Genomic DNA, 25,293 nt, shown 5'->3' with positions numbered 1-25,293 from the left:
TGGTTCTAATCAGATTCATTAACCACTGCACCACGATGGGAACTCCATACTGTATATGAAATAAATTTTAATCTAAAACCCTAACACTCATGATCCTCTTTAATCTGGTCTAATTCAAATTTGCCACACATAATAAGTGCTCAGTAAATATTTGTCTAATGAATTTTTCAGTTAACATTCTCACTGTCCCCTGAACTTGCTATCATTCCTGCTTTTTTGGCCTGGTTCATCCTGTGCTCAACTGCCTAGTCAAAACAACTGTCATAATCCATAATCCTACACATCTTAAAAGAACAAATACAAAATCCATTTACTACAATTGATTTTCCAATTCCAAACTATATAGATAGTTTTTCCCTATAATTCCTTTGGCTTTTTAACTTAAACTTTGCATTTTAGTATTATATGTGCTCTATGGGTGATCATATATTTTCCTAGCATTTTTTATACTTTGTTACCCAATCTAGGTTGTAAACTTCTGTAGGGCTTCCATTCTTAGTACCCAATCTTTTCATTAATCTTTTCCTGGAAACTCAGCCTGAAATAATCTCTCTGCTTTGACTATTCAGTACTTATTTTCTATAGCCCCCATGTATCCCTTAATGATATCCAATATGCTATTTGCTATTTGTCATGTATTATTATTATAATACTCCTCACATGTTCTTGCTCAATTAACTAGAATTTAAGTTCCTTGAAGTAACAGTCATTTATTCTCACAATTTCAGAACTGAACTATGTAAACATTTGTACATAAAGAGACACAAAGTTACAGCCTGAAGGGCAGAGGACCAGAAGTGAGATCTGGGTTCTGGTCCATGGTTTAGCCAACCAATCATCCATGTTAGGCAGTCTTTTAATAAACCTTTCTGGGTCTTTCTAGAGTAAAATTGTGGTGAGGGATTGTTAAGCTATTTTATGGATTTATTTTTTTGAAATTGGACCACAGTTTGCCTTTTTCTAAGTGTCCTAATTGATTCACAAAGAGATGAAGTATCTGCCTCTGAAAAGATGATGAGAACAGAGAACTCTGACAACTGGAAGTAGCCAATGGGATATCTGGATAAGAGCAAAAGTTACACAGATTTGAATTCTTTCAGAGAATATTTTTGGTTTTACTTTGCTGTTTTCCAGGTGTTAGTTACCCAACTACTTGGGTAAGAATAGTGTATTAACTAGGGTTCTCCAGAGAAATGGAACCGACAGGATTATATCTATATCTATAGAAAGAGAGAGAGTGAGTGAGAGAGAGAGTGATTTATTGATTCTAAGCAATTGGCTCCTGTGATTATATAAGCTTGGAAAGTTCAAAATTTCTTGGTCATTAGGTTGGAGACCCAGAGTAGAATTGCAGTGTGAGCCCAAAGGCACTCTGCTGGCGGAATTCCTTCTTGCTTAGGGGAAGTAAGCTTTCACCCTATTGGATGAAGCCCAAACACATTAGGAAGGGCAACCTGCTTTATTCAAAAATCACCATTTCAAATGTTAATTTCACAGAGATGCCTAGAATAACATTTGACCTAGCCAAACTGACACATAAAACCAACCATCACACATAAATTCTGTCACTGAAGAAAATAAAGAATAGTTCAGATGGCTTCCTTTTATTTCATTCCATGGACAGTTTATCAGGCCTCTCTTTCATACTCTGAGAGAGAACAGGAATCCAATGTCTTCCCTTTTGTCATTCTCAACAGACTCAAAGTGTCCTTACTTTGTAAAAGCAGCTATGCTACAATAGCTGAATCTCAAGTTAGAGAATCTAGTTACATATTCTAACCCTGCCACCTACTCACTGTAACTTTTGACAAAGTCACTTACTCATTTTATCTCTGTTGCTTCAGCCTGAAAACAGAATAACGTTTACCTCAAAGGCAGGCTGTAAGAATCACATGTACCTATATGTGATATCGTCTTCATAATAACATATTGACCATAACCATTATATGTTAAATAAAACCTGTCTGCTTACCTAAAATAACCATTCCCTCATATCTATTCACCCATTTAGCAAATATTTACTGAATACCACTGACTGCAACATTAAACCAAATTTCTCTAGAACCACAACACCCTGTGAAAATGCAGAGAATTATCAAAAGCACTGAAGAGGAGTTCCCATTGTGGTTCAGTGGGTTAAGAAGCTGACATAGTGTGCACAAGATGTGAGTTCAATCCGTGGTCTGTCGGGGGCTTCAGCATAGATTACATATGTGGTTCAGATACTGAGTTGCTGTGACTGCGGCATAGACCAGCAGCTGTAGCTCCGATTCCTAGCCTGAGAATGTCCTTCTGCCACAGGTGCAACCCTAAAAAGCAAAAAAAAAAAAAAAAAAGCAAAAACCCAAAATCAAAAAACAAAAAAATCCAGCACTGAACTGAATAAATCGTTGATAATCTGTATAGTTCTTTTTTATTTTTTTCTTTTTGACTGCTGCACCCATGACATATGGAAGTTTCTGGGCTAGGGTTTGAATTCACACCACAACAACTACCTGAGCCACACCAGTGACAACAATAGATCCTTAAACTGCTGTACCATCAAGGGAATTCCATTTCTTTCTTTCTTCCTTTCTTTTTGTATAGTGCCTATTAAATCAAGTACTACTGGGCATGGGATGGAGTAACTTGTATTAATAGTACCAGGTCATGGGAGTTCCCATTGTGGCTCAGTGGGTTACAAACTTGACTAGTGTCTGTAAGGATGTGGGTTTAATCCCTGGCCCCACTCAGTGGGTTAAGGATCCAGCATTGCTGTGAGCTGTGGTGTAGGTCACAGACACACGTCAGATCCCACGTTGCTGTGGCTATGATGAAGTTCAGCAGCTGCAGCTCTGATTCCACCCCTAGCCTGGGAACTTCCATATGTCGCAGGTGTGGCTCTAAGAGGCTTAAAAAAAAAAAAAAAAAAGTACCAGGTCATTAAATTGGCACTACTATCTGTCTTTTATAGGGATATGAGGTGAGGTTCCCTAGAAACAAGAATTGAGAGGGCTATTCTTATGGCTGTGATTTATTAGAGATGGCTCCTCTTGAGTAAAGGAAGCAGATTAGGGCAGTAGGGAAGAAGAAAGGTAAGTGAGGATTCGGTCTCATCCAAAGTCTGGCTTCAGCCCACCTTGAGTCAAAGTCCAGTCTGTTGTACCCCAGAGTTAATCACTCACTGGCTATGCACTGCTCCCCTGCTGATCAGGGCCATAACCTCTCAGGGTAAAGGAGTAGCTACAGGTTAGCCAATTCTCAACTTAGGCTGGATGCACCTTCCAGTAAAGGGGATTTGAGAATGGGGCAGTGACAACCTTCACTACAAAGCGTCACTGATGCTCAATAACAGATGTACAGAAAAGGTGTTAAGAACTCTCTGCATCCCTAAAGAAAGACTTACTGACATGCAGACGGTGTTTTATATTATTCAAATTCTCTGAAAACTGGTGTTCTTGAACTGTACGTAAATTGAATTACTATGAATACTAATAGTTTATTATCTGGAATTTCTCTTTCTTATGAAAATATAAATTTTATTATGTTTTGAAAACAGAGCCAGGAGTTCCCGTCGTGGCTCAGTGGTTAACGAATCCAACTAGGAACCATGAGTTGCGGGTTCGGTCCCTGCCCTTGCTCAGTGAATTAACGATCCGGCGTTGCCGTGAGCTGTGGTGTAGGTTGCAGACGCGGCTCGGATCCCGAGTTGCTGTGGCTCTGGCGTAGGCCGGTGGCTACAGCTCCGATTCCACCCCTAGCCTGGGAACTTCCATATGCCGAGGGAGCGGCCCAACAAATAGCAAAAAGGCAAAAAAATAAAAAAAATTAAAAAAATAAGTGAAAACAGAGCCAGAGGAGATTCTTATTTCTGCCTTATTATCTGTCAGCTGCTAAGAAACATAAACGTACAATAGGCTTAAGCAACTCTGTTTCTTGGAAACAGCAAGCCAACAATTGTTGGATTCATATGACAAAATTTGACCAACAGTATACCAAACTTAAAAAAAAAAAAAAAGAATGTCTTTCTAAAACCTACATTTAATGAAAAGAAACAGTTTTGTTTTTTAACTTGTAAATAAGACTTTTCCAGAGACAAGTACATTATATACCATGATTTTCCATTAAACATTGTATTTGTTGAAATTATCTGATAAAAATAAACCTCAAAGTGATTTAGAAAATAAATGCGTTTTGAACATTTAAAAAAAAATACCAAACTTATTTTGGTATACATTCTAGGTAAAAAGTAAGTAAATAGATGTAAAACTGTAAAAGACAATTTTTCTAGAAAGACAGGTTTGCAAATGTGGGCATTTGTAAGTTACTGGCAGATAATTCTAATAACCTGTGTATCCACAATGAAAATTAGAGCTTTAGTTTTTAATTTTTACCTATTAGATCTTATGGCAAACCAACTTATAAATTATATTAGTAATCGGCATGTGTTTATCAGGTGAATTCTTTTTTTTTTTTTCTTTTTTGGCCGCCCTTACAGCCCATGAAGTTCCCAGGCCAAGGATTGAATCTGAGCTGGAGCTGCAACCTATGGCACAGCTGCAGCAATGCCAGCTCCTCAACCCACTACACCAGGCTGAGATCAAACCAGTGCCACCAAAGAGACAAGCCAATTCATTAACCCACTGTGCCACAGCGGGAATTCCCATTGGGTGAATTCTCATACAGCTGTTCCCATTAAAATGTAGCTGTAGAAACTATAGTATCTAATAACTCTTTTAAGAAACAGAGACATAAGGCTTTTCAAATCATAAAGAAGTGCCAAGATATTCATTTAGGTGAATTTTCCTTTTTCATCCCTAGTATAAATCTGACATCAACATCAACATTACGTAATATTTATTTGTGATACTTTACAGCATGTTAAAGGAAGCTCTTTCAAAGGCCATGGGAAGCTGCTATGATTAATGTTAAAGCAAGGGGGAAAGGACTCAATATTTTTCTTTTTTTTTTCCATTGCTCTTCCTCCAGGTGGGAAAAGGAGAACTTGAAACACATGGCTTTCCTGGAGACAACACACAAAACTGGATAAAGATGAAATTAACAATGTCTCACCAGGTTCTGGACCTTGGTTTCTATTTAAATTTTTGGAGTTAGCCCATATATAAAAGACACTAGAAAAAATGTTTTTGTTGTCCTCTAAATCTAAATTATCTCTATTTTCTTAGGATTGGGTTTGGCTACACTAACTGAATAATATGTAAGCATTTACCCTCATAATCTAGAGGTAAAAAGAACTTCAATAAAAACTCAAATGCACCATTCATAAGGGAAATATACTGATGGAAAACATAAGGATTTCTATTCAATAAAAGGCATCACTGACCAAGTTATCAGATATTTGACAAAGTGAAAAAAAGATGTTTAAAATAATCAAAATCAGCAAGCAGTTAGTATCTAGAATTTACAAATCCATAAAAACAAAATGAGAATCAATATAAAATATGGATAAAACTAGACGATTCGTTGAGTGGCAAAACTGAATTAGCAAGTATATGACGAGATGCTCAACTCTTGATTCTCAGTGGAATGGCAAAATTTAGAGCTAAGTCAGGTATTAATGAGATATAGGAAGACAGACACTCTTGCACAGAGCTGACGGTAATGTACACAGGTACAGACACAGTAGAGAACAATCCAGGTATACTTACTGGAAATGAGTATGATCCAGTAATCCATTCCAGGAATGCATTCCGGAGGAACTTGAACCCCAGTTCATAAGGGGACAGTCACAAAGATGTTCATTGTAGCAGCAGGTAAGAGGCAGCTGTGTGCCTATCCCTGAAAGAATGGGTAAATAAAATGTGGTGTATGCATAGGGTAAAATACTTTGCAGCATTCAGAAGGAATAAATTAGTGTTACATACAGCAGCATAGGTGAATCTCTAAATGAATATTTATTTAAAATCAATTACTTTGTAAGTTGTGCCACAACATCTAAGACTTAATAATCTATTGAATATATTGTTTTCTATTGCTCTATATTATGTCTTGCCCAGGCTTCCTCGACTTAACATAGTTAACCTCCTAGACTTCCGGCCTCCCTGTGCCTAGGACATGCTACACGTGCAGAAGTATCCCGATTTGTATTTTTTTTTTTCTTTTTCTATTTTAGGGCCACACGCGAGGCATATAGAGGTTCCCAGGGTAGGGCTTGAATTGGAGCTGTATCCGCTGGCCTACGACACAGCCACAGCAACGTGATCTGAACTGCATCTGGGACCTACACCACAGCTCATGGCAACCCCGGATCCTTAACACACTGAGAGAGGCCAGCGATTGAACCTCATGGATGCTAGTTGGGCTTGTTAACCACTGAGCCATGAAGGGAATCTCTCAATTTGTATTTGAATCAATAGATTTTCAAGCTGAGATTTGGAATTGTGGTGAAAAGAGATGGACAGGTGGGTGATTGAAGGTGATTCTTTTGAGGCTAGGAATTCATTTTGAAAGTGGAGGAGAAAAAACGCTCCTTTAGGAATTGGAATTCTTTCTGGAACTGGAGGAGAAAGTGGTAGAATAGGTACTATCACACCGTGAATGGAGTAACCCTGCAACAAACGAGGGTGATGAAGTTTGCTTTAGGATCCTCTCTTTTTCCTTTTCTTAGTGTTTTCTTGTTCAGGGCTATCACTATTTTGTCCCTGAAACTTAGAGAGTTTTGTTTTACTTCAATTTATAAAATAAAGCTAGTAAGAACTAACTCAGAATGTTTCCTCAATCTAGAACACTAGTCAACAGCCCCTCCCCCCACTTTTAAGGAAAATATGCCTTTTCTTTTTTTGATGGAAACTCTCATTTTGTTATGATTACCAAATGCATAAGTGAATTTTTATATACTAATTGTGGTGGGTCATTCCCCTGGAGCCTGTGGAGGGAAGAAACACCCTACATAGTGGGTTTATAAAATGAGCTTGTTTCTCACTGAGATTCAGAATCTCATTTAGCCATGTCTTGAAAATGATTTGGATGAGGGCCAAAGGATGTCTCTGAAAGGGAAATCAATTTTTACTTAAGATCCAACAGGAGGTTGGAACTTTGAAAAAGAAGATATATGTAGCTTACTCAGCTTTTTGGAAGGTGCAAACAAGCTGTGGATGGGCTCCAGGGAATGATGGTTGAAGGGAAAGTAATCCAAAGTGTAAAAGAATCAGGGATATGATGTAATCAGAGGGTACAATATCGGTCAGCTATTTAGTAATTTTATAATTTGGATCGAGTCAGTACATATCCCTGAACCTTTGCTTTTTTTTTGTATTAAGGAGATGCGAAGATCTCTAGTTCGTATCAATGTTATCAGCTAAAAAGATCACTTGAGAGCTGAAAAAATTAGAAGTAGATAAAAATTTAGGACCATAGAGAAGAAACTGAACTTCATTTTAGTAGCTGGCTAGTAATGAGATGGGCCTGAAACATAGTGGGTACTTAGTAAATATTTGTTGAATGAATGCATCAGAAAAATGGAATAGATGGAAAAGATCCAGGGAGTTCCTGTTGTGGCTCAGCGGTAACTAACCTGACTAGGATCCATGAGGATTTGGATTTGATCCCTAGCTTCATTCAGTGGGTTAAGGATCTGGCATTGCCATGAGCTGTGGTGTAGGTTGTAGACACAGCTAGGATCTCGCATTGCTGTGGCTGTAGTGTAGGCCAGCAACTGTGGCTCCGATTCAATCCCTAGCCTGGGAACTTATATACATCCTGGGTGCAGCCTTGTAAGGCAAAAATAAAAATAAAAATAAATAAATGGAATAGATCCAGAGGAAGTAAAGTCAGAAAAGAGCACCAAAATGGAAAGAGATTCTCAGGTCAGGCATGTGGGAGGCAAGGGAAGGAACTTAGGACTGTAGGTAAGAAACTGTTCTCTTCAACCAGGTCTCAGGACAAGAAAAAAGCTGAAGAAGCCAAGGAAGCTGTAGGATAAAAGTGTTGAAAGCCCATTCATTACCTATAGAGATTGGCAGGCATGTTTTAGAGAATTCACAGTAGTAACGCCTTCACAAACACATCTTAAACAACAAATCTAAATATTTGAATTTACATTTAAGGCTGCTAGAAAGCAAGGTGAGGAGGAAGGGAAGTGAAAAGTCCCATGAACAAATCATAGGTAGAATCAGACAGACCAGAGTTTAAATACAAGCTACCATTCACTAATTGCATGAATAAAAAAATTAATCTCTATGAGACATCTAGAAAATGAAGATTTTTACCTTTCAAAAATGAAAAATTACAGTATCTACTTTGTAGAATTGAGGATTAAATAAGTGAACATATGAAAAGGACATAAAACATGACTTTTTTTTTTTTTTTTTTGTCTTTTTGCCATTTCTAGGGCCGCTCCCGCGGCATATGGAGGTTCCCAGGCTAGGGGTCTAATCGGAGCTGCAGCTGCCAGCCTACGCCAGAGCCACAGCAACGCGGGATCCGAGCCGCATCTGCAACCTACACCACAGCTCACGGCAACGCCAGATCCTTAACCCACTGAGCAAGGGCAGGGACCGAACCCGCAACCTAGTCGGGTTCCTAGTCGGATTCGTTAACCACCGCACCACAATGGGAACTCCAAAACATGACTTTTAAAAACTACCATTATCATTGTTTTTGTTGCTACTGTAGCTTTTATGCCCCTTAGAGTGTGTATCAGCCAATTCAATTTTTGGCTTGACTTCAAGAATTCATAATTTGTAAAGTAGATTGATTCTTTATTTTTTTTCCAAGTGTGCTTTTTTCCCTCTGTAGCACTCTTTTAAAGCACTCCCATTCCCCTACAATTCTAACTTTTGCCTTTGCCATACCGAAGAAAAAGGGTCTCTCCACATTCAGTCTAGGGTAGCTAAGTGGCAGGCATGGCTGTGGTCTGGCCACTTAGGCCCAGGATCTCAGATCCCAGAGGAGCAAGAGCCAGGGCAGAACCAGGGGAGGGTAGCAGTTGAGATAGGCATGTTTCAGGATTCCATATAAGAGATAGACGATACCACATTCAACTACACTTAGATCACCTTCCCAAAAAGAGATGAGGTTGCCCTCAAATACTTGTTCACTTGTTTCTCACACCATCCTTTGTGGCTTTATGTGGCTTCATAAAGCCTACCAGTTTATAAATTACATACTTTTTGTCTTCAGGTCACTTTAGGGCTGCACCCATGGCATATGGAGATACCAAGACTAGGGGTCTAATTGGAGCTGGAGCTGCTAGCCTATGCCACAGGCTCAGCAATGTAGGATCCGGGCCACTTCTGTGACCTACACTACAGCTCATGGCAACACCAGATCCTTAACCCACTGAGCAAGGTCAGGGTTCGAACCTGCGTCATCATGGATGCTAGTCAGATTCGTTTCCACTGAGCCACCACAGGAACTCCCCATAAATTACATACTTTTATCAGGAGAGACAAAGTTAGATATGATGTCAACACTTGGCAACTGAAAATTTGGATGAGGAAAGAGACGTGAGATTTATCATTTGGAAATGACATTAATGCTGATAACTTGCCAGGAGGTATACTGGAGTTACCCAATGATACGGATTGTTTGTCACTGCTAAATCAAATTTTCAAAGAAATTTAGTTCTGGTGAAATGGATTAGGCTGTTGAGCCCAGGTTTTAACCAGCTTTGGGGGTTACCTTCATCCCCAAGTGATTTCGACTCTGACAGACATGGGCCTCCTTCTGCCGTATGTAATTAGTTTCCCTCTTAAACTATCTGACATAGTTTTTTTTTTTTTATTTATTGTATTTTTTTTCCGCTGTACAGCATGGGGACCAAGTTTACATACATGTATACATACTTTTTCCTCCCATTGTTGTGTGGCGATTAACAAAAGTTTTTTTCCCCTTTTTTTTTTATTACTCAAATGTATTTATCACATCTGTAGTTGTATAATGATCATAACAATCTAATTTCAAAGGATTTCCATCCCACAACCCAGGTGATTAACATAGTTTTGATGTTACCTCATAGGCTGGGAGGCCAGTGGACTCCTTTAGTTCAAGGATGATCAAGTATGGGGCCAGGGGAGGTCAAGAGTAGATGAAAGGAGGGAACAGCTGTGCTTCCCTTCTAATTTTTGGACCAAGCTTTCAAGCGGAGGAAATTGTTTTCAGGTGCTGAGGGGAATCTCCGTTCCACAATCCCAGAGAGAAAGTATGATTCAGTAGGAAAAAAGTGCCTCAAATCTGAGTGTGAAAATGCAGTAAGAATGCACCCAGATAAAGGCGTGTGGCGCTGCTGAGGGTGCTGCTCCTAAGGGTGTAAGACTGGTGTTTGGTTGGCTCATTTGCTTCAAGTTCTCAGAGACAGATAGACCGTCAGACCGCGCTGACTAAGGGGCTGCGGGAACACTGAGGTGCTGAGATATTCTAAAGAGGAGGCTGAGGCATGACGAGAACAAGCCTGGAGTCGAACAAAGGTGCCCAGGGATTGCAGGATGCAATCTGGAGCGTTCTAGGCTTACCGGGAGGATCACCACCAAAGCCCAGGACCATAGCCAGAGGTGCAGCGGCCGCAGGAGGCGCACCTCCGGAGGACCCGCCCCTCTGAAAGCCACGCCCTCAGAGTCAGACCAATGGGAGCTCGGAATATTAGCGGGTGGGAGGCGCGGCCGTGTTGCTACAGCCGGAGCTGGGCGGCGGCGGCGGCTGTATCGGCGGCAGTGGCGGCGGCTGCGGGTGTTGTGCTAGGAGTGTCGCGAAGCCATACGCGGAGGCGCAATGGAGGGACTGGAAGGTAAAGAGGTGAAGGGATGCAGGCCGGGCGGCTGGGAGTGGGGTTGCAGGGAGGTGGGGCTGCCCTGGACCTCGGTACCTGGGAGGCGAGGGCAGGTACGGAGCGGTGGACCCCGTCGCGCCTCCGGAGGCCTGGGCGGGCGGGCGCCTTGCAGCCCCAGATGTAGGCAAGCTAATAATCCTCTGGCTGCCGCTCCTCAAATGGTTCCCCGCTTGGAGCCTGAGCCTGCTCTCTGGTAAACGCCTGCAGGTCGTTTCCTACCATTTTCTAAAAGGTCTTGCCGGCCTCCCCGAATGTCCTTTTGATAATCACAGCCTCCGGCCAGATTTTATTTTCCTTGCAAAGTGTACTCTCCCTTAATGTCTAAGGCCTCCCCAGTGCCAGCCTTTGCTGGAGCCCCGGGGTGTGTCGCCAACCTCGAGCTTCTGATACTTTCCTTGGCCACTTTCCTTGGTTTCCCTAGGTAACCGTTTTTCCATTTCTACAGCATCTTCTGTCGGAAGGATGCCAAGAGCATCTCCCAAGGAAGTGTCACTGGCCAGCTTTAGAGCTGAGACAATAGATTAACAGGAGGATTTAAGGGCTTATTCACGGGGACTCTGAGGAAGAGCCAGCATTGATTCCTTATCTTTGGATTTATCCTTGTGCCGTAACGACGACTCCAGATTTTGCTTTGTTCTCTATTCTTTCACTTCTCTGTTCTCTTCACTCATTTTATCCTGTGTAATATGACATGCGCTTAAAAACAACAAAGGAAAAAAACCAGTTAAGCCTTAGAAACAACAGTTTCACGATTCTTTTTCAAATTGTGGTTAATCCTTCTGATGAAGAAAAAGACTGGGGAATTGAAAGATCCTGTTTTCGTAATTTAGCCCTTTTTTCTCTTAATTTACATAGATTCAGGTGGAATTAATAAGCAGAAGCATTGAGCCCTGTGGATTGTTGCATGCTAGGGAGTAAATTATTTCAGGTTATGTTGTGAAGTGAAAAGTAATAGCTGATAACTTTTTGTAGTTACCTAAGCCCACCAAAAAGCCATTGCAATAACAAGTATGGTAATATTTTCACGCTTTTGCTCCTAGGTGAACTCTCATACTAAATACCTTGAGGATGATAGATAATTAAGAATTCTGATGATTTTCCATTTGTGGGCAGCTGTGGTATACCATAACTAATGAAATTCTTGTTCTTTGACTATTTATTTTGGCAAGTCACTCAAGTTTCCATGAAATAGGAATTATACTAATAGTATCCCTTACTCAAGATACTTTTGCTTAGAGAACTCATGGAGGCAGTTTATTTTTTTTTAAATCAATTTTCAAACATGTGGTAGTATATAGCTTAGTGGGTAGGATCATGGGTCCTGGAATTCTCATAAAGTTATTATAATACACACAAAGTGCTTTAGAACAGTTTTTCTGTAGATTTCTGTTATTTTATGCAGTATTTGAAATTAAGGCAAAGATCTTCATATGATTTTTAATTTAGGTATGCTCAATATCTAAAAGAGTGTCTGACACAAAGTAGGTATTCAGTATTTGTTGTGAGATAAATGGCTTTGTCTAAGACGGGCACAGCAAAAAAATAGAAAGTCAAAGCCCTGCTTTTATTGAGTGTACATTTTAGTATATTTTTAACAGTCCTAAGACATTACTGTTGATATCATGCTGTGTATACTTTTAAAATATAATGAAAACCTGTTATAATATGCAGTTACATGGGTAGAGAAATATATGAATTCTGATGTATCTTATCATGGGCATGTTTTAGGGGCCCAGCTCATGATGTGTTACGTAAACTACTTGTTTTTTACTCATTGTTGTTTTTTTTAAAAAACAAAATGAGTTGCTGGTGTTACCTGTGATGTGTCTGATTGTAATGAATCAGGTTAAAATATATGAAATTCTTCTTTTTGTAGGGAAAACAATTGAATATTGGTAATTTCAGGTGCTTTAAACCAATAAAAACTCTAAAAATCTTTTGTTGAAATCAGACAGTGCCTTTTTTTTTCTTTTAAAATTAGCCCCTGTTAGGTAATACTTTGTAAAGATCAACTTTGAGTCTTTAGTTTACCATTCATTAATTTATTCATCCATGCCTTCATTTAATATACAGTGATAAATTGGTACAGTGACAGATAAGATAAAAATTTTTCCCTATTGAAAGTCTAGCACTTTGAAGGTGTCTAATGAACATTATATTGCAGTATCCAGTAGAAAAATCTTCAGGAGTTTGCTTAACATATCATAATAATTGAGCATATATTGTACTGCCTGGCATTAGACCTGAGTTTCTAGTTGGAGTCAGCAGATTAATCCTAAATATATTGACTCTTGAAAAATTTTACTGAGGATTATCATACTCTTCTGGGACCTTTTTGTTTCCTGAATTGTCACAAGATGAGTTGTTAGGGGAACACATTTATTTACTAATACATTTTATTGGAGTATAGGTGACTTAAAACAATGTTATATTAGTTTTAGGTGTATTGTGAAGTGAATCAGCCATACATGTACATATATAACCATACTTTTTAAATTCTTTACCCACATAGGCTATCACAGAGTATTGAATAGATTTCCTGGAGCTATATATTAGGTCCTTGTTACCAAATGATTTTGTGTATAGTAGTGTGTATATGCCAATCCCAATCTCCCAATCTGTTCCTCTCTCTCAGAGTTTCCCCTTTGGTAACCATAAGTTTGGTTTTGAAATCTTTAGGTCTTTTTCTGTTTTGTGAATAAGTTCTTTTGTATCTTTTTTTATTTTATGGTTTTTATTTTTTCCATTATAGTTGATTGATAGTGTTCTGTCAATTTCTACTGTATAGCCAAGTGACCCAGTCATGTATATATACACATATATACATATATATATTCTTTTTCTCACATTATCCTTTATCATATTCCATCACAAGTGACTGATACAGTTCCCTATGGTATATAGCAGGATCTCATTGCTTATGCACTCCAAATGCAATAGTTTGCATTTGTTAACTCAGACTCCCAGTCCATCCCACTCCCTCAGTTTCCATGTATTAGTAATCTCATGTGATATTTGTCTCTTTCTGACTTCAGTTCACTTTCTATGATAATCTCTATATCCATCCATGCTGCTGCAAATGGCATTATTTTGTTCTTTTTTATGGCTGAGTAACATTCCATTCTACGTACGTATCGCATGTTTATTCGCTCCTCTCTCGATGGTCATTTAGGTTGCTTCTGTGTCTTGGCTGTTGTAAATAGTGCTTCAGTGAACATTGACGTGCATGTATTTTTTTGAATTACAGTTTTCTCCAGGAGTGGGATTGCTGGATCATATGGTAGTTCTGTATTTTTTTATGGCACCTCCATACTGCTCTCCATAGTGGTTTCACTAAACTACAGCCTCACTAGCAGTATAAGAGGTAAACACTGTATTTTAAAACCAGATACAGATTACTGCTCATGATTTTATACAATCTGTGTCTGAGCACTTCTGCATTGTATGTACAATTAGAGGAAAACCTTTAATGCCTTTTCAGCTAAAGCTCATGCCCTCTAGGTGTGCCTAAGGCAATAGAAATCATCGTGGACTTGGGAGAGTTCCAGTATCTCGTAGGCTTTTCACCTGTAAAATGGAGTGATGACAAAACCCTAAGCAGGTTTTTTTTTTTTTTTTTTTTTTTTTTGTCTTTTTGCCTTTTTGCCTTTTCTAGGGCCGCTTCCCTCAGCATATGGAGCTTCCCAGGCTAGGGGTCTAATTGGAGCTGTAGCCACTGGCCTATGCCAGAGCCACAGCAACAGGGGATCCGAGCCGTTTCTGTGACCTATACCACAGCTCATGGCAATGCTAGATCCTTAACCCTCTGAGCAAGGCCAGGGATCGAACCCTCAAAATCACGGTTCCTAGTTGGATTCATTAACCACTGCGCCACAACGGGAACTCCTAAGCCAGCTTTAATCCATATATATTGTCATTCTTTTCATAACATCTTGATAAGCAGTTATTAACAATTGTGACAGATCAGCCTGCCTGTTCCTCTTTTGGACTGCTTAAGTTAGTACATCTTAGTGTACTGCCCTTTAAAACATGATTAGAAGTCTGATTGTTCTTTTCTAATGTAGCTCTCACTGAGACATTCTGTCCCATTAGTGTTTTTTGTCTTGTTTTTCCCTGATCTGAGCACTGGTTTACTTAATAATTCTTCATTCATTTGTCTAGCATTCTTTTTTTGGGGGGGATGGAAACTGAATCTGAACCTAGTTGTTTATATTCAGTGTGTTAGAGAGGTCTGTATTTAAATCATTGCTTTGTTTCTTTTTAGCTCTGTGATTTGGTTAATCTGAATTTCAGTTTCCTTGGCTATAAAAAATGGAACTTGGAGTTCCCTGGTGGCCTAGTGGTTAAGGTTCAGCAGTCACTGCTGTGGCTCAGGTTCAGTCCCCAGCCTGGGAATTTCTGTATGCCATGGGCACAGCCCAAAAAAAAAGAAAAAATGGAGATAATGAATATCAATTTGCCTGAACTATTTAAAATGATGTAACATATATATATATATATATATATGTGTGTATATATATATATATATATGTGTGTATATATATATATATAGTATTTAGCAAACTGTCAGGTACATAAAAGGCCCCTTCCAGTACTTGTTTATTGGTTGGATAAAATAATAGGAGTTGTGTTAGCTTAAGAGTGGTTCATAATAGGTGAAACATAGCATGCTTGGAAGGGATTCTGGGCAATCTCACTAGGTAAGTGTGGCAGCAGAATAGATTGGAGAAGGGAGAAGCTGGAGATACATACATGTGATTAGGATTTGAACTAAGGCAAAAGTAGCAGGAATTAAGGAGTACATTTAGAAGACGTTTCTGAGATGGAAAGATGAGCTATCACTGCTAGATATGAGAGGGAAAAGGAAGCAAAGAGCAGCTTTCTAGCTTGGACTAGGAAGTAATTTCAGTATCTGTTATTTTATTTATTTATTTTTAGGGCCGCACCCGCGGCATATGGAGATCCTCAGGCTAGGGGTCTAATTGGAGCTGTACCTGCAGGCCAATGCCACAGCCACAGCAGTGCAGGATCCGAGCCGTCTTCGACCTACACCACAGCCCCTGGCAATGCCTGATCCTTAACCCACTGAGCAAGGTCAGGGATCGAACCTGCGTCCTTATGGATGCTAGTCAGATTCGTTAACCGTTGAGTTGTGACAGGAACTCCAAAATCATAGCTCCTTTATTATTATTATTATTATTATTTTGGCTTTTTAGGGCCACACTTACAGCATATGGAGGTTCCTAGGCTAGGGGTCCAGTCAGAGCTACAGCTGCTGGCATATACCACAGCCACAGCAATCCCAGATCCTTAACCCACTGAGCGAGGCCAGGGATCAGACCTGCAACCTTATGGTTCCTAGTCGGATTCGTTTCTGCTGCACCATGACAGGCATTCCCTAATTTCAGTATCTTTAACCAAGAGAAAGACAAGTTTGGAAGATGAGGTAATGAGTTTTTGGCTTTAGAAATGTTATGTTTGTACAGTTCTTGGAGCCTATCTGGTGGAAAAGTTTTATAGCTACTTGTAAATATCTATCTGGAATTTTTAGTTTAGTAGTCATCTCATGTAAGTGACAGCAATGGATGCATTTGCCCAGGAAAGCTATATTTAACAAAATGAAGAAGAAAATTTGAGAGGAACTGATGCTTCAGGAAAGGAAATTGGAGTAGAGGGCAGGCTTCAAAGAAGTTTAAAAATTGTCAAAAAAGGGAAGTGGGGGAGAACTAATATTGAGTAATGAATATGTTCTGGAAAAAGACTATACAGCTAGCACCTGGTTGTATTTCCTGGAGATCTAAGTACTATACTAACCTGGTCAAACCCTTCTTAGCTTGTGGAATCTGAAGAACTTGACTTAGGAAGGAGAAATGTCATTGAAGCCAAGAGAGAAAGGACTTTAAAGGTAGAAGGGGTTAATCAGCAGTGCCTCATGATGTAGAAGGTCCAGTAGGATGAGGATTCAAAAGAGGGCTTTCAGGTTGACAGTTAATAAATTATCAGTAATCAGTTGCCTTTTTCCCCTAAGATCTTTATTCTAACGCCTCCTTATTAAAGAAGCTTTTTTTTTTTTTTGTCTTTTAACCTTTTCTAGGGCCACACCCACAGCATATGGAGGTTCCCAGGGTAGGGGTCTAATCAGAGCTGTAGCTGCCAGCCTACATCGCAGCCACAGCAGTGCAGATCCGAGCCGCGTCTGTGACCTACACCACAGCTCACAGCAACGCTGGATCCTTAACCCACTGAGAGAGGGCAGGGATCAAACCCACAACCTCATGGTTCCCAGTCGGATTCGTTAACCACTGAGCCACGACGGGAACTTCTAAAGAAGCTTTTCCTATCTTACCCATTTCTAAAGATACACACATAGCATTCTGACTGTCTTCTCTCGCCTTACTCAGCTCTATTTTTCTACATCGTGCTTTCCACTACCTGACATTTTATATACTTAATTTTTTTTTATTGAACTTTTTTCCAAAAGAGTAGAAGCGCCATAACATCAGCATCTGTTTTGTTTTGGTTTTTTTTTCCATCAGGGTTTGCCTAACTCCTAGAACAGTTCTTGTCTCCTGCTAAGTGCTCAGTAAATACATGTTGAGTCAACAAATGGATCTATTTTAAAACAGTGTTTAGTCCTGATAAAGCTTGCTTGCAGCTCAAATAGGGAGAGAATGAGAGGTAGAGAAGAGCAAGTCAGTAGATGGAAGCCAGTGTTTCAGAAAATATTCTCGTTAGGACATTGGTCCTAAATTCCTTTTGGGGCAGAAAGAATTTCTCTTGGGGAAATAACAGCATAGTCTATCTCTTTTTTTAAGACTGAGTAAGTTCTGCTCTAAGAAACCCATTTGTTGAATCTAGCATTTTCCAAACATTTGACCATGAGCAAATGATTTGAGGGTGAGTAGTGGAGGTAGTGGAAATGACTAGTCTGGTTCAGACTGAACAGGAAGGGAAGTGTAGCCAGGAATAGGTTATCAAAAGATGCAAGTCACTCGAGATCAAGAAAGTGATTTAGAGAGAGGGGGAAGGTAGGAGTCTGTGGTTAGAGGGGGAACTTGTATGTTTTGAGTCCAGAAGTAAATTTTTCGACGTTGTTGTAGCAGTGGTTATTTTTGCTAAACTGGAGTGCAGGGGAAGGTTATGTACTGAGTAGGTTAAATGTGAATGTTGAACTGTTAAAATCTGGGATGAGCTGAAAAAGGAATATCTTGTAAAATATTAGAGATTGTTGACCTGGAAATAATAAGGTTTTAAAAATGGATTTAAGGAAGAAAAATAGTAGAACAGATGCTGTTTACTTCAAAAGAGACGATTATTGAGTTTTAAAGATTGGTTTCAGATGAGCAGTGACCAGTGGTAAAAGTATAGGCATGATACACAGAAGCTAGAACTGTTTTTAAGTTTCAAGATTTCTTTTCTTTTGGAAATGTTCTCTACTATTTCTTGAATGTATACATTTTAGAATATCATAACTATTTCAGCTGACAGCATATTTATTTCATATCCTTTACATAGTAATATTATGTAAACATACTATTTCAAGCATTCTTGTTTTGCAGGTTTTGAAATTGCTCACTACAGTAACTCATAACAGCATCAACAGTGTGGACAGGACCAGTTTTGAAAGGAGAGATTGGCTTCTTTTAAAGTTTTAGAATATTAAATACTTTATTCACTTGGTTCTGTCCATCAGTTTGAGTGCTTCTTTCAAGTGTTTACTCTCTGTTACAGTAATCACCCTCTAAATATCATCTCTATTATAGTTTCTTTGGGGTTTTTTTTTTTGTCTTTTTAGGGCTGCACCCGCATCACATGGAGACTCCCAGGTTAGGGCTAAAAAGGGAGCTGTAGCCGCTGGCCTACGCCACAGCCACACCAATGCCAGATCTGAACCGTGTCTGCAGCCTTCACCACAGCTCACTGCAACGCCGGATCCCTAACCACTGAGCGAGGCCAAGGATTGAATCTGCATCCTCATGGATGCTCGTCAGATTCATTTTCCACTGAGCCATGATGGGAACTCCCTCTCTACTGTAGTTTTATAAGCTACACAATGCACTAGCTTTTGCCACTCAAAAGAGAGTAATAGAGTTTGCCTCCATGCTCTGGAGAGTAGTATTTTTTATTTCACTGGTTTTGAAGCATTTTTGTATATAACATCTTTTCTTTCTTTTTTTTTTTTCCTCTTCAGGGCCACATCTGCTGCACATGGAGGTCCCGAGGCTAGGGGTCAAATTGGAGCTGTGGCTGCTGGCCTACGGCACAGCCACAGCAATTTTGTGACCTATACCACAGCTCACGGCAATGCCAGATCTTTAACTGAGCAAGGCCAGGGATCAAACCTGCATCCTCATGGGTGCTAGTCAGATTCGTTAACCTCTGAGCCAGGACAAGAACTCCTGTATATAACAACTCAGTTGATCTTCTTAAATTTTAAGGTAAATTGAGCAAATGCTATCCTCATTTAACAGATACTGAACTTCATGCTACCTATATGATTAGTCATACACGTTCTTCTAGTTCATGTATTGGAAACTTTTCAAACAAGGAGAGTGATGTCATGTTCTTCACTGTAGGTCCTTGGAGATTCTCAGTTCTGTATGTTTACAAGTGGAAGTGATTTCCTCAACATGCTATATACTGTAGGAAACATTCATTTACCATCTGCAATTGGTCGGTTGGTTTAATCATTCTTATATTTGACCAATTTTTTAAAAATTTTAATATGACACCACTAAGGGAGATGTCTTGTCCTCCATTTACTTTTCATACTAATGTGGTCTTAAGGTAGATTTTATTAAGTAAATATGGTATATTTCTTATGGTATATTAGGGATAGAAAGGAGTTACATAAGCCATTTAATCTAACATCCTTATTTTATACATGAGAAGTCTGAACCTTAGGTTAAATGTCATACCCAGCAGCTTATAGTTCTAAGTGACAGAGCTGAGACTTGAACTTTGACAATGAGACAAATTCTAGTGCCTTTTATACTATACTTTTGTGTCTTTTTAAAATTTTTTATTGAAGTACAGTTGATTTACAATCTTTTGCTGTATTCTCATGTCGTTTAATGAATGCCAGTAGAACAAAATGTAGCTTTGTTAACTCTAAAGCCTGAGCTGCTTATCATGACTGCTGGTAGAAGTTCTTTCCAGTGGATGTTGATATCAACACACATGCCGTATTTTGTGGATTATAGGGATGTGTGTATGACCAGTTAATATAAGAGGAAACTATAAATTTATATATTTATCTTGAATAATGACTTTTAAAATATTTTTGAGATAATTGTTTTTAAATGTTTTCTCTTTGATATTACTTCCTTTTTTTTTTTTTTTTTTTTTTTTTTTAAGGGGCACACCCACGGCATATGGAAGTTCCCAGGCTAGGGGTCAAATCAGAGCTACAGCTGCTGGCCTACTCCACAGCCACAGCAATGCGGGATCTGAGCCACATTTGTACCTACACCACAGCTCATGGAAATGCCAGATCCTTAATCCACTGAATGAGGCCAGGGATCGAACCTCATGGATACCAGTCAGATTTGTTTCTGCTGAGCTACAGTGAGAACTCTTGCTTCCTCTTTTTTATACCTTTTAGTGATTATAATTTTCTTTTCCTATAAGGACAACTTGAACATGTTTGATGACTTGTAGGAATTAATCCCAGGAGTTGAATTTTATTATATGGTAGTCTTTTAAGTGCTGTTATGTTAAAGTTTAAGTTTTTGTACTAAAAAAGTGGAAAATGATATTGTTCTTACATGTAGTGAAGAAGTAAGTTGTGTAGACTGTAGTCTTTATGAAGCAATAATTGTGTAACTCCACCTTTGTGTCACTGTTACTTGGTAGGTGCTTGGCAAGTAGTAGCTACTCAAGTAGGTACTCACATTATTTCCATGAATGTAATTGATTTTTCTCAATAGTTAATTTTTGTAGAATTTTGCTTTGTTTCCTATTTAATGAGGAAATACCGAAATATACTTTAAAGCAAGTAAAATATGTGACACTTTTCACCGTTTTATATTGATAAAATTTTAAATCATTGTTGGGAATTTAAAGGAAGACATGAGAATTATAAATAACTAAGCATAGCAGATTATGCAGTATGTGGTTTCACTTTGACAATCATTATAAAGACATTCTAGTCTTAATGTACCTAATGGATTCCATTCAGCAACTGCCTCAACTTTCTGGATCATTAGTAGAATTAAGTGATCTAGATAAATAAGCTTGCTTTGCTCTCTCTGAATAATCTAGTCTTTGGTATTGGAGAGGACAAATCAGGCAAAACTTTGCTTTTGTGGAGTTCACAGCTTACTCCTACCATATAGGCATTGCTTCCAGTTAAAATGAGAGGTAGTCACTATCTACCACTGAAATAGGGTAGTGGAGTATTAGGAGAACAAGAGAACAAAACAGGTCTTCTGTTATTGTTTGATTGTGTTCCCACCAGTGTCTGTTTTGATTCTCCTGATTAGTTTTCTGTGGATTCTTTAAATGCCTTGAAAGAAAGTATTTGAAGTCCATAATTGTACTTTTTTCATGAGTTTATTTTTGTTGCTTCTAAAATAAAATGGTTTTCTACTTATTTTTTCATTCGATTAAAGAATTTTAACAATCAGTAAAATATTCAGCAAAATATGATAAAGATCTAATTTTTTATCATTTTAATGAAAATTACAGGTATGGAAATAAATTTAGGTGTGATATTTGGCTAGGTAATAAAATGACACATTGATTTAGTTATAAAAAATCCCAAAGAATGTTTGATTTTTATTGTGACAAAATGTGTTATATGCAAGTGCATGATAGATGTATTAATTTTTGATTAGTAAAAGTTGTAGCTGCTCTTTCTTATTTAATGAATTGTGCCTATAAGTTCAGATTATCTCAATTTGCTGGTCAAATGTATCTTTTAGCATAATATTATATATATAAAATAACAAACAATTTACATAATACAGCTAATTTGCATAGTAACTAGATGATCTTTTTCTTAAAGCATAATAATACTTCCTGTTGTCTGAGAGGACAACATACTTTTTATCCTAGACTCTTGTGTCATATCAGGAAGCTACCTCACTGATCTCCAATATTCTTTCTTTCTTGTTTTCAGTTTTAAAAATTTTATACTATGGAAAAATAGACAACATAAAATTTACCATTTTAACCATTTTTAAGGGTACCGTTCAGAGGTATTAAGTATATTCCCAGTGTTGTGCTACCATCATCACTATCCATCCCCAGAACTTTTCCATCATCCCAAATTGTGGTACTTAGTTTTATTTTCTTTTTTCCCTTCAGTTTTATATATACATTTGACATAGAGCACTGTGTAAGGTGTACAGCATAATGACTTGTACATAGTTTCGTCTTTCTTTAAACCTGAATGGTAGCTTTGCTGGGTAGATTATTCTTGGTTGTAGCTTTTCTTTTCATCACTTTAAATGTATCATGGTAATCCCTTTGACCTGCAGAGTTTCTGCTAGAAAGTCAGGTTATAGTCTTAGGGAAGTTCTCTTGTATGTAGTTAGTTGCTTTTCCCTTGCTGCTTTTAATATTCTCTCTTTAATTTTTCCATTTTAATTATAATGTGTTTTTGTATGGACCTTTTTTGGGTTGATCCTGTTTGGGACACCCTGTGCTTCCTGGACCTGGATATCTGCTTCCTTTCCCAGGTTAGGGAAGTTTTCAGCCATTATGTCTTCAAATATGTTCTCCTTTTGGGATGTCTGTAATGCACATGTCAGTTAGCTTGATGTTGTCTCACAGGTGTCTTAAACTGTCTCTATTTTTTAAAAAAATTAAAGTGTAGTTGACTCACAATGTTATGTTAATTTCTGCTGTATAACAAAGTGATTCAGTTTTATATATACACATATATATATATACACTACATACATCAATATATACACTACATGTGTATTTATATATATATATGTACACACATATGTTCACACATTCTTTTTAGTATTCTTTTCCATTATGGTTTATCTCAGGGTATTGAATATAGTTCCCAATGGAGGGGAGAAGGGGAGGGATGGACTAGGAGTGAGTTTGCGTTTAGCAAATGCAGGCTATTATGTATAGAATGGATAAATAACACTGTCCTCATTTTTTAAACTTTTTTGTTGTTGTCGTTTAGCTTGAATGATTTCTACTCTTCAGTCTTCTAGATGATTCCTCCATATCATCTAGTCTACTATTCCTCTAGTATGTTTTTCATTTCACTTATTGTAGTCTTCAGCTCTGTCTAGTGCTTCTTTATATTTTCTCTTTGTTAAACTTCTCACTGTGTTTGTCCATTCTTTTCCCAAGGTCTTTGAACATCTTTATGATCCTTACCTTGAATTAGTTCCTTTACTTCACTTAGTTTTTCTGGAGTCTGATCTTATTCCTTTGGAATATATTCCTTTGTCACCTCATTTTGCCAAACTCATTTTTATTTCTATGTATTTGGTAGGTTGGTTACATTTCTTGATCTTGTTGAAGTGGTCTTTTGTAGGAAAGGTCCTGTGCATTCCAGCAGCTCGCTTCCCTTTGGTCACTACAGCTGTGTGCTCTAGGAGTGCCCCCTATGTGGACTTCCTGGGCCCTTCTGTTGTTGGGGACTGATTACTATCGGTAGTCTAGTAGGCATGGTTGACCCCTGGTCTGATTGGCTGCTGGACTCTGCATTTATGAATGCTGATAGCTGCTGGTATTTAGGGCCAGGTCCTGAGGTGACTAGTTGTGATGCTCAAGTGGTCCCAAGTCTAGTTGGTCCATTGGTGGGCAGAGCTGGTCCTGGTATAGCTGGCTGAAGGTATTTCACAGATGGTGTCTGCCCACTGATTAGTGGGGCTGGAGCCCAGGGAGTCTAGTGGCTGGTGCCAGCCCTCTGGTTGCTGCCAGCCTGCTGTTGGGTAAAGCTGTGCCCTTGAAGTTAGCTGCTTGGCCTGTGGGTCCCTGGGACTGTTGCTGGTGGTCAGGGCTGTGTCCTGGCACTAATAAGCTGGAGGGAGGGCTCCATAATGACTCTTGCCAGCACTAGCATTCCTTATGATAGAATGAGCTCCAAAAAATGGCTTCCACCAGTGTCTGTGTCCCCAGGGTGAGTCCTACTTGCCTCCTCTTCTCTGGGAGGCTCTCCGAGATCAGCATGTGTGTCTGACCCAGGCAATTTTCCAATGACTGCTTCTGTCATGGCTCTTGGAGCATGTAAATTTTGTGTGCACCTTTTAAGAATGGAGTCTCTGTTTCCCACACCCTCTGGTTCTCATGAGAGTAAGCCCCACTAGCCTTCAAAGCTAATCATTCTTGGGGCTCATCTTCCTATTACTGGGTCCCCAGGTTGGGGAGCCCAGTGTGGGACTCAGACTCTCACTCCTTGGGGAGAACCTCTGCAATTGTGATTATCCTCCTGTTTGTGTGTAACCTACCTAGAGGTGTGGATTTTGACTGTACCACATCTTCACCCCTCCTGCTTGTCTCGTTCCTTATCTATATCTTTGGTTGTTGAAGATCTTTTCTGCTGGTCTTCAGGTTGTTCTCATTGTGATAGTTGCTCTGTAAATGGTGGTAATTTTGTTGTGCCCATGGAAGGAGGTGCAGTCAGGGTTTTCCTACTCTGTCATCTTTTTCCACTCCCACTGTAGCCACCAATGTTATTTTTTTTAATTTTTTTTTTTTTTTTTGGTCTTTTTGCCTTTTCTAGGGCCACTCCTGTGGCATATGGAGGTTCCCAGGCTAGGGGTCTAATTGGAGCTATAGCCGCTGGCCTACACCAGAGCCACAGCAACATGGGATCCGAGTTGTGTCTGCAACCTACACCACAGCTCACGGCAACGCCAGATCCTTAACCCAATGTTATTTTTTAAAGCTTTGAAGATTAATAATAATAATATTATTAACCTTCAGATAAATTTGGTTTTTAAACTTTAGTAATTTACAATAGAGACAGTCTGTAAATTGAGACTGTGACATTGATTTGGTTAAAATAGAAGAAAGCCAGATATTTCTAGTAATATCAGTTTGGTTCTTCTTAAATCATGGATTCTGTGTTTAGCATTTGCCCTTTTCACCAGTGATAGCTTTCAGCCTTGGGCCCATTTTAATTGAAATGTTGCTTATTTCAAAGTGACACAAGAACTGACAACTTACATAGGAAAATAGTAAAGATATTAAAATTTGGAAGTTTCACAATTTGAGTCATTGAATTTATTGATTATATCCTTTTCTGTTTTAGAAAATGGAAGTGTGCAAGTTGGAGAATTGTTACCTTGCAAGATTTGTGGAAGAACATTTTTTCCAGTGGCATTAGTGAGTACTCTTTTCCTTTGGAGTTTAGTAGATCTTTAATTGTTTAATACCTCAGAATAATGGAAAGAATCTGTGGAATAATTTAAAAAGATACTAGCTAGTGTCTTTGCTCAAGAGTATTAGTTCCATGTTCTTCCAGAGTATTCTCTTTCCTTCAGAGTTCCTTCAAAACTCCTGTTAAAGTATTAAAGTATTCCTCTTATGGGACTATTAACAAAAAC

The 25,293-nt window shown here is 38.8% G+C and overlaps 1 protein-coding gene across 4 annotated transcripts in view; it reads left to right on the top strand.

Moving 5' to 3' along the window:
* ZC2HC1A (zinc finger C2HC-type containing 1A) overlaps positions 10,577–25,293 on the top strand; it is a 58,643-nt gene continuing 43,926 nt past the window's right edge. For 2 of the 4 annotated variants that reach the window (XM_005663013.3, XM_013996660.2), the window contains exons 1-2: positions 10,577–10,723; positions 24,999–25,072. In XM_005663013.3, coding sequence (XP_005663070.1) covers positions 10,708–10,723; positions 24,999–25,072 — 90 coding nt within the window. In that variant the 5' untranslated portion in view covers positions 10,577–10,707. The remainder of the gene's footprint in view (positions 10,724–24,998; positions 25,073–25,293) is intronic. The other 2 variants (XM_005663015.3, XM_005663014.3) reach the window with 1 other exon arrangement.

Source organism: Sus scrofa, chromosome 4 (assembly GCF_000003025.6).
Source record: "Sus scrofa isolate TJ Tabasco breed Duroc chromosome 4, Sscrofa11.1, whole genome shotgun sequence".
Taxonomy (NCBI): domain Eukaryota; kingdom Metazoa; phylum Chordata; class Mammalia; order Artiodactyla; family Suidae; genus Sus; species Sus scrofa.
Note: the sequence above shows the minus strand (reverse complement) of the source record. Positions and strands in the feature narration are given on the sequence as shown.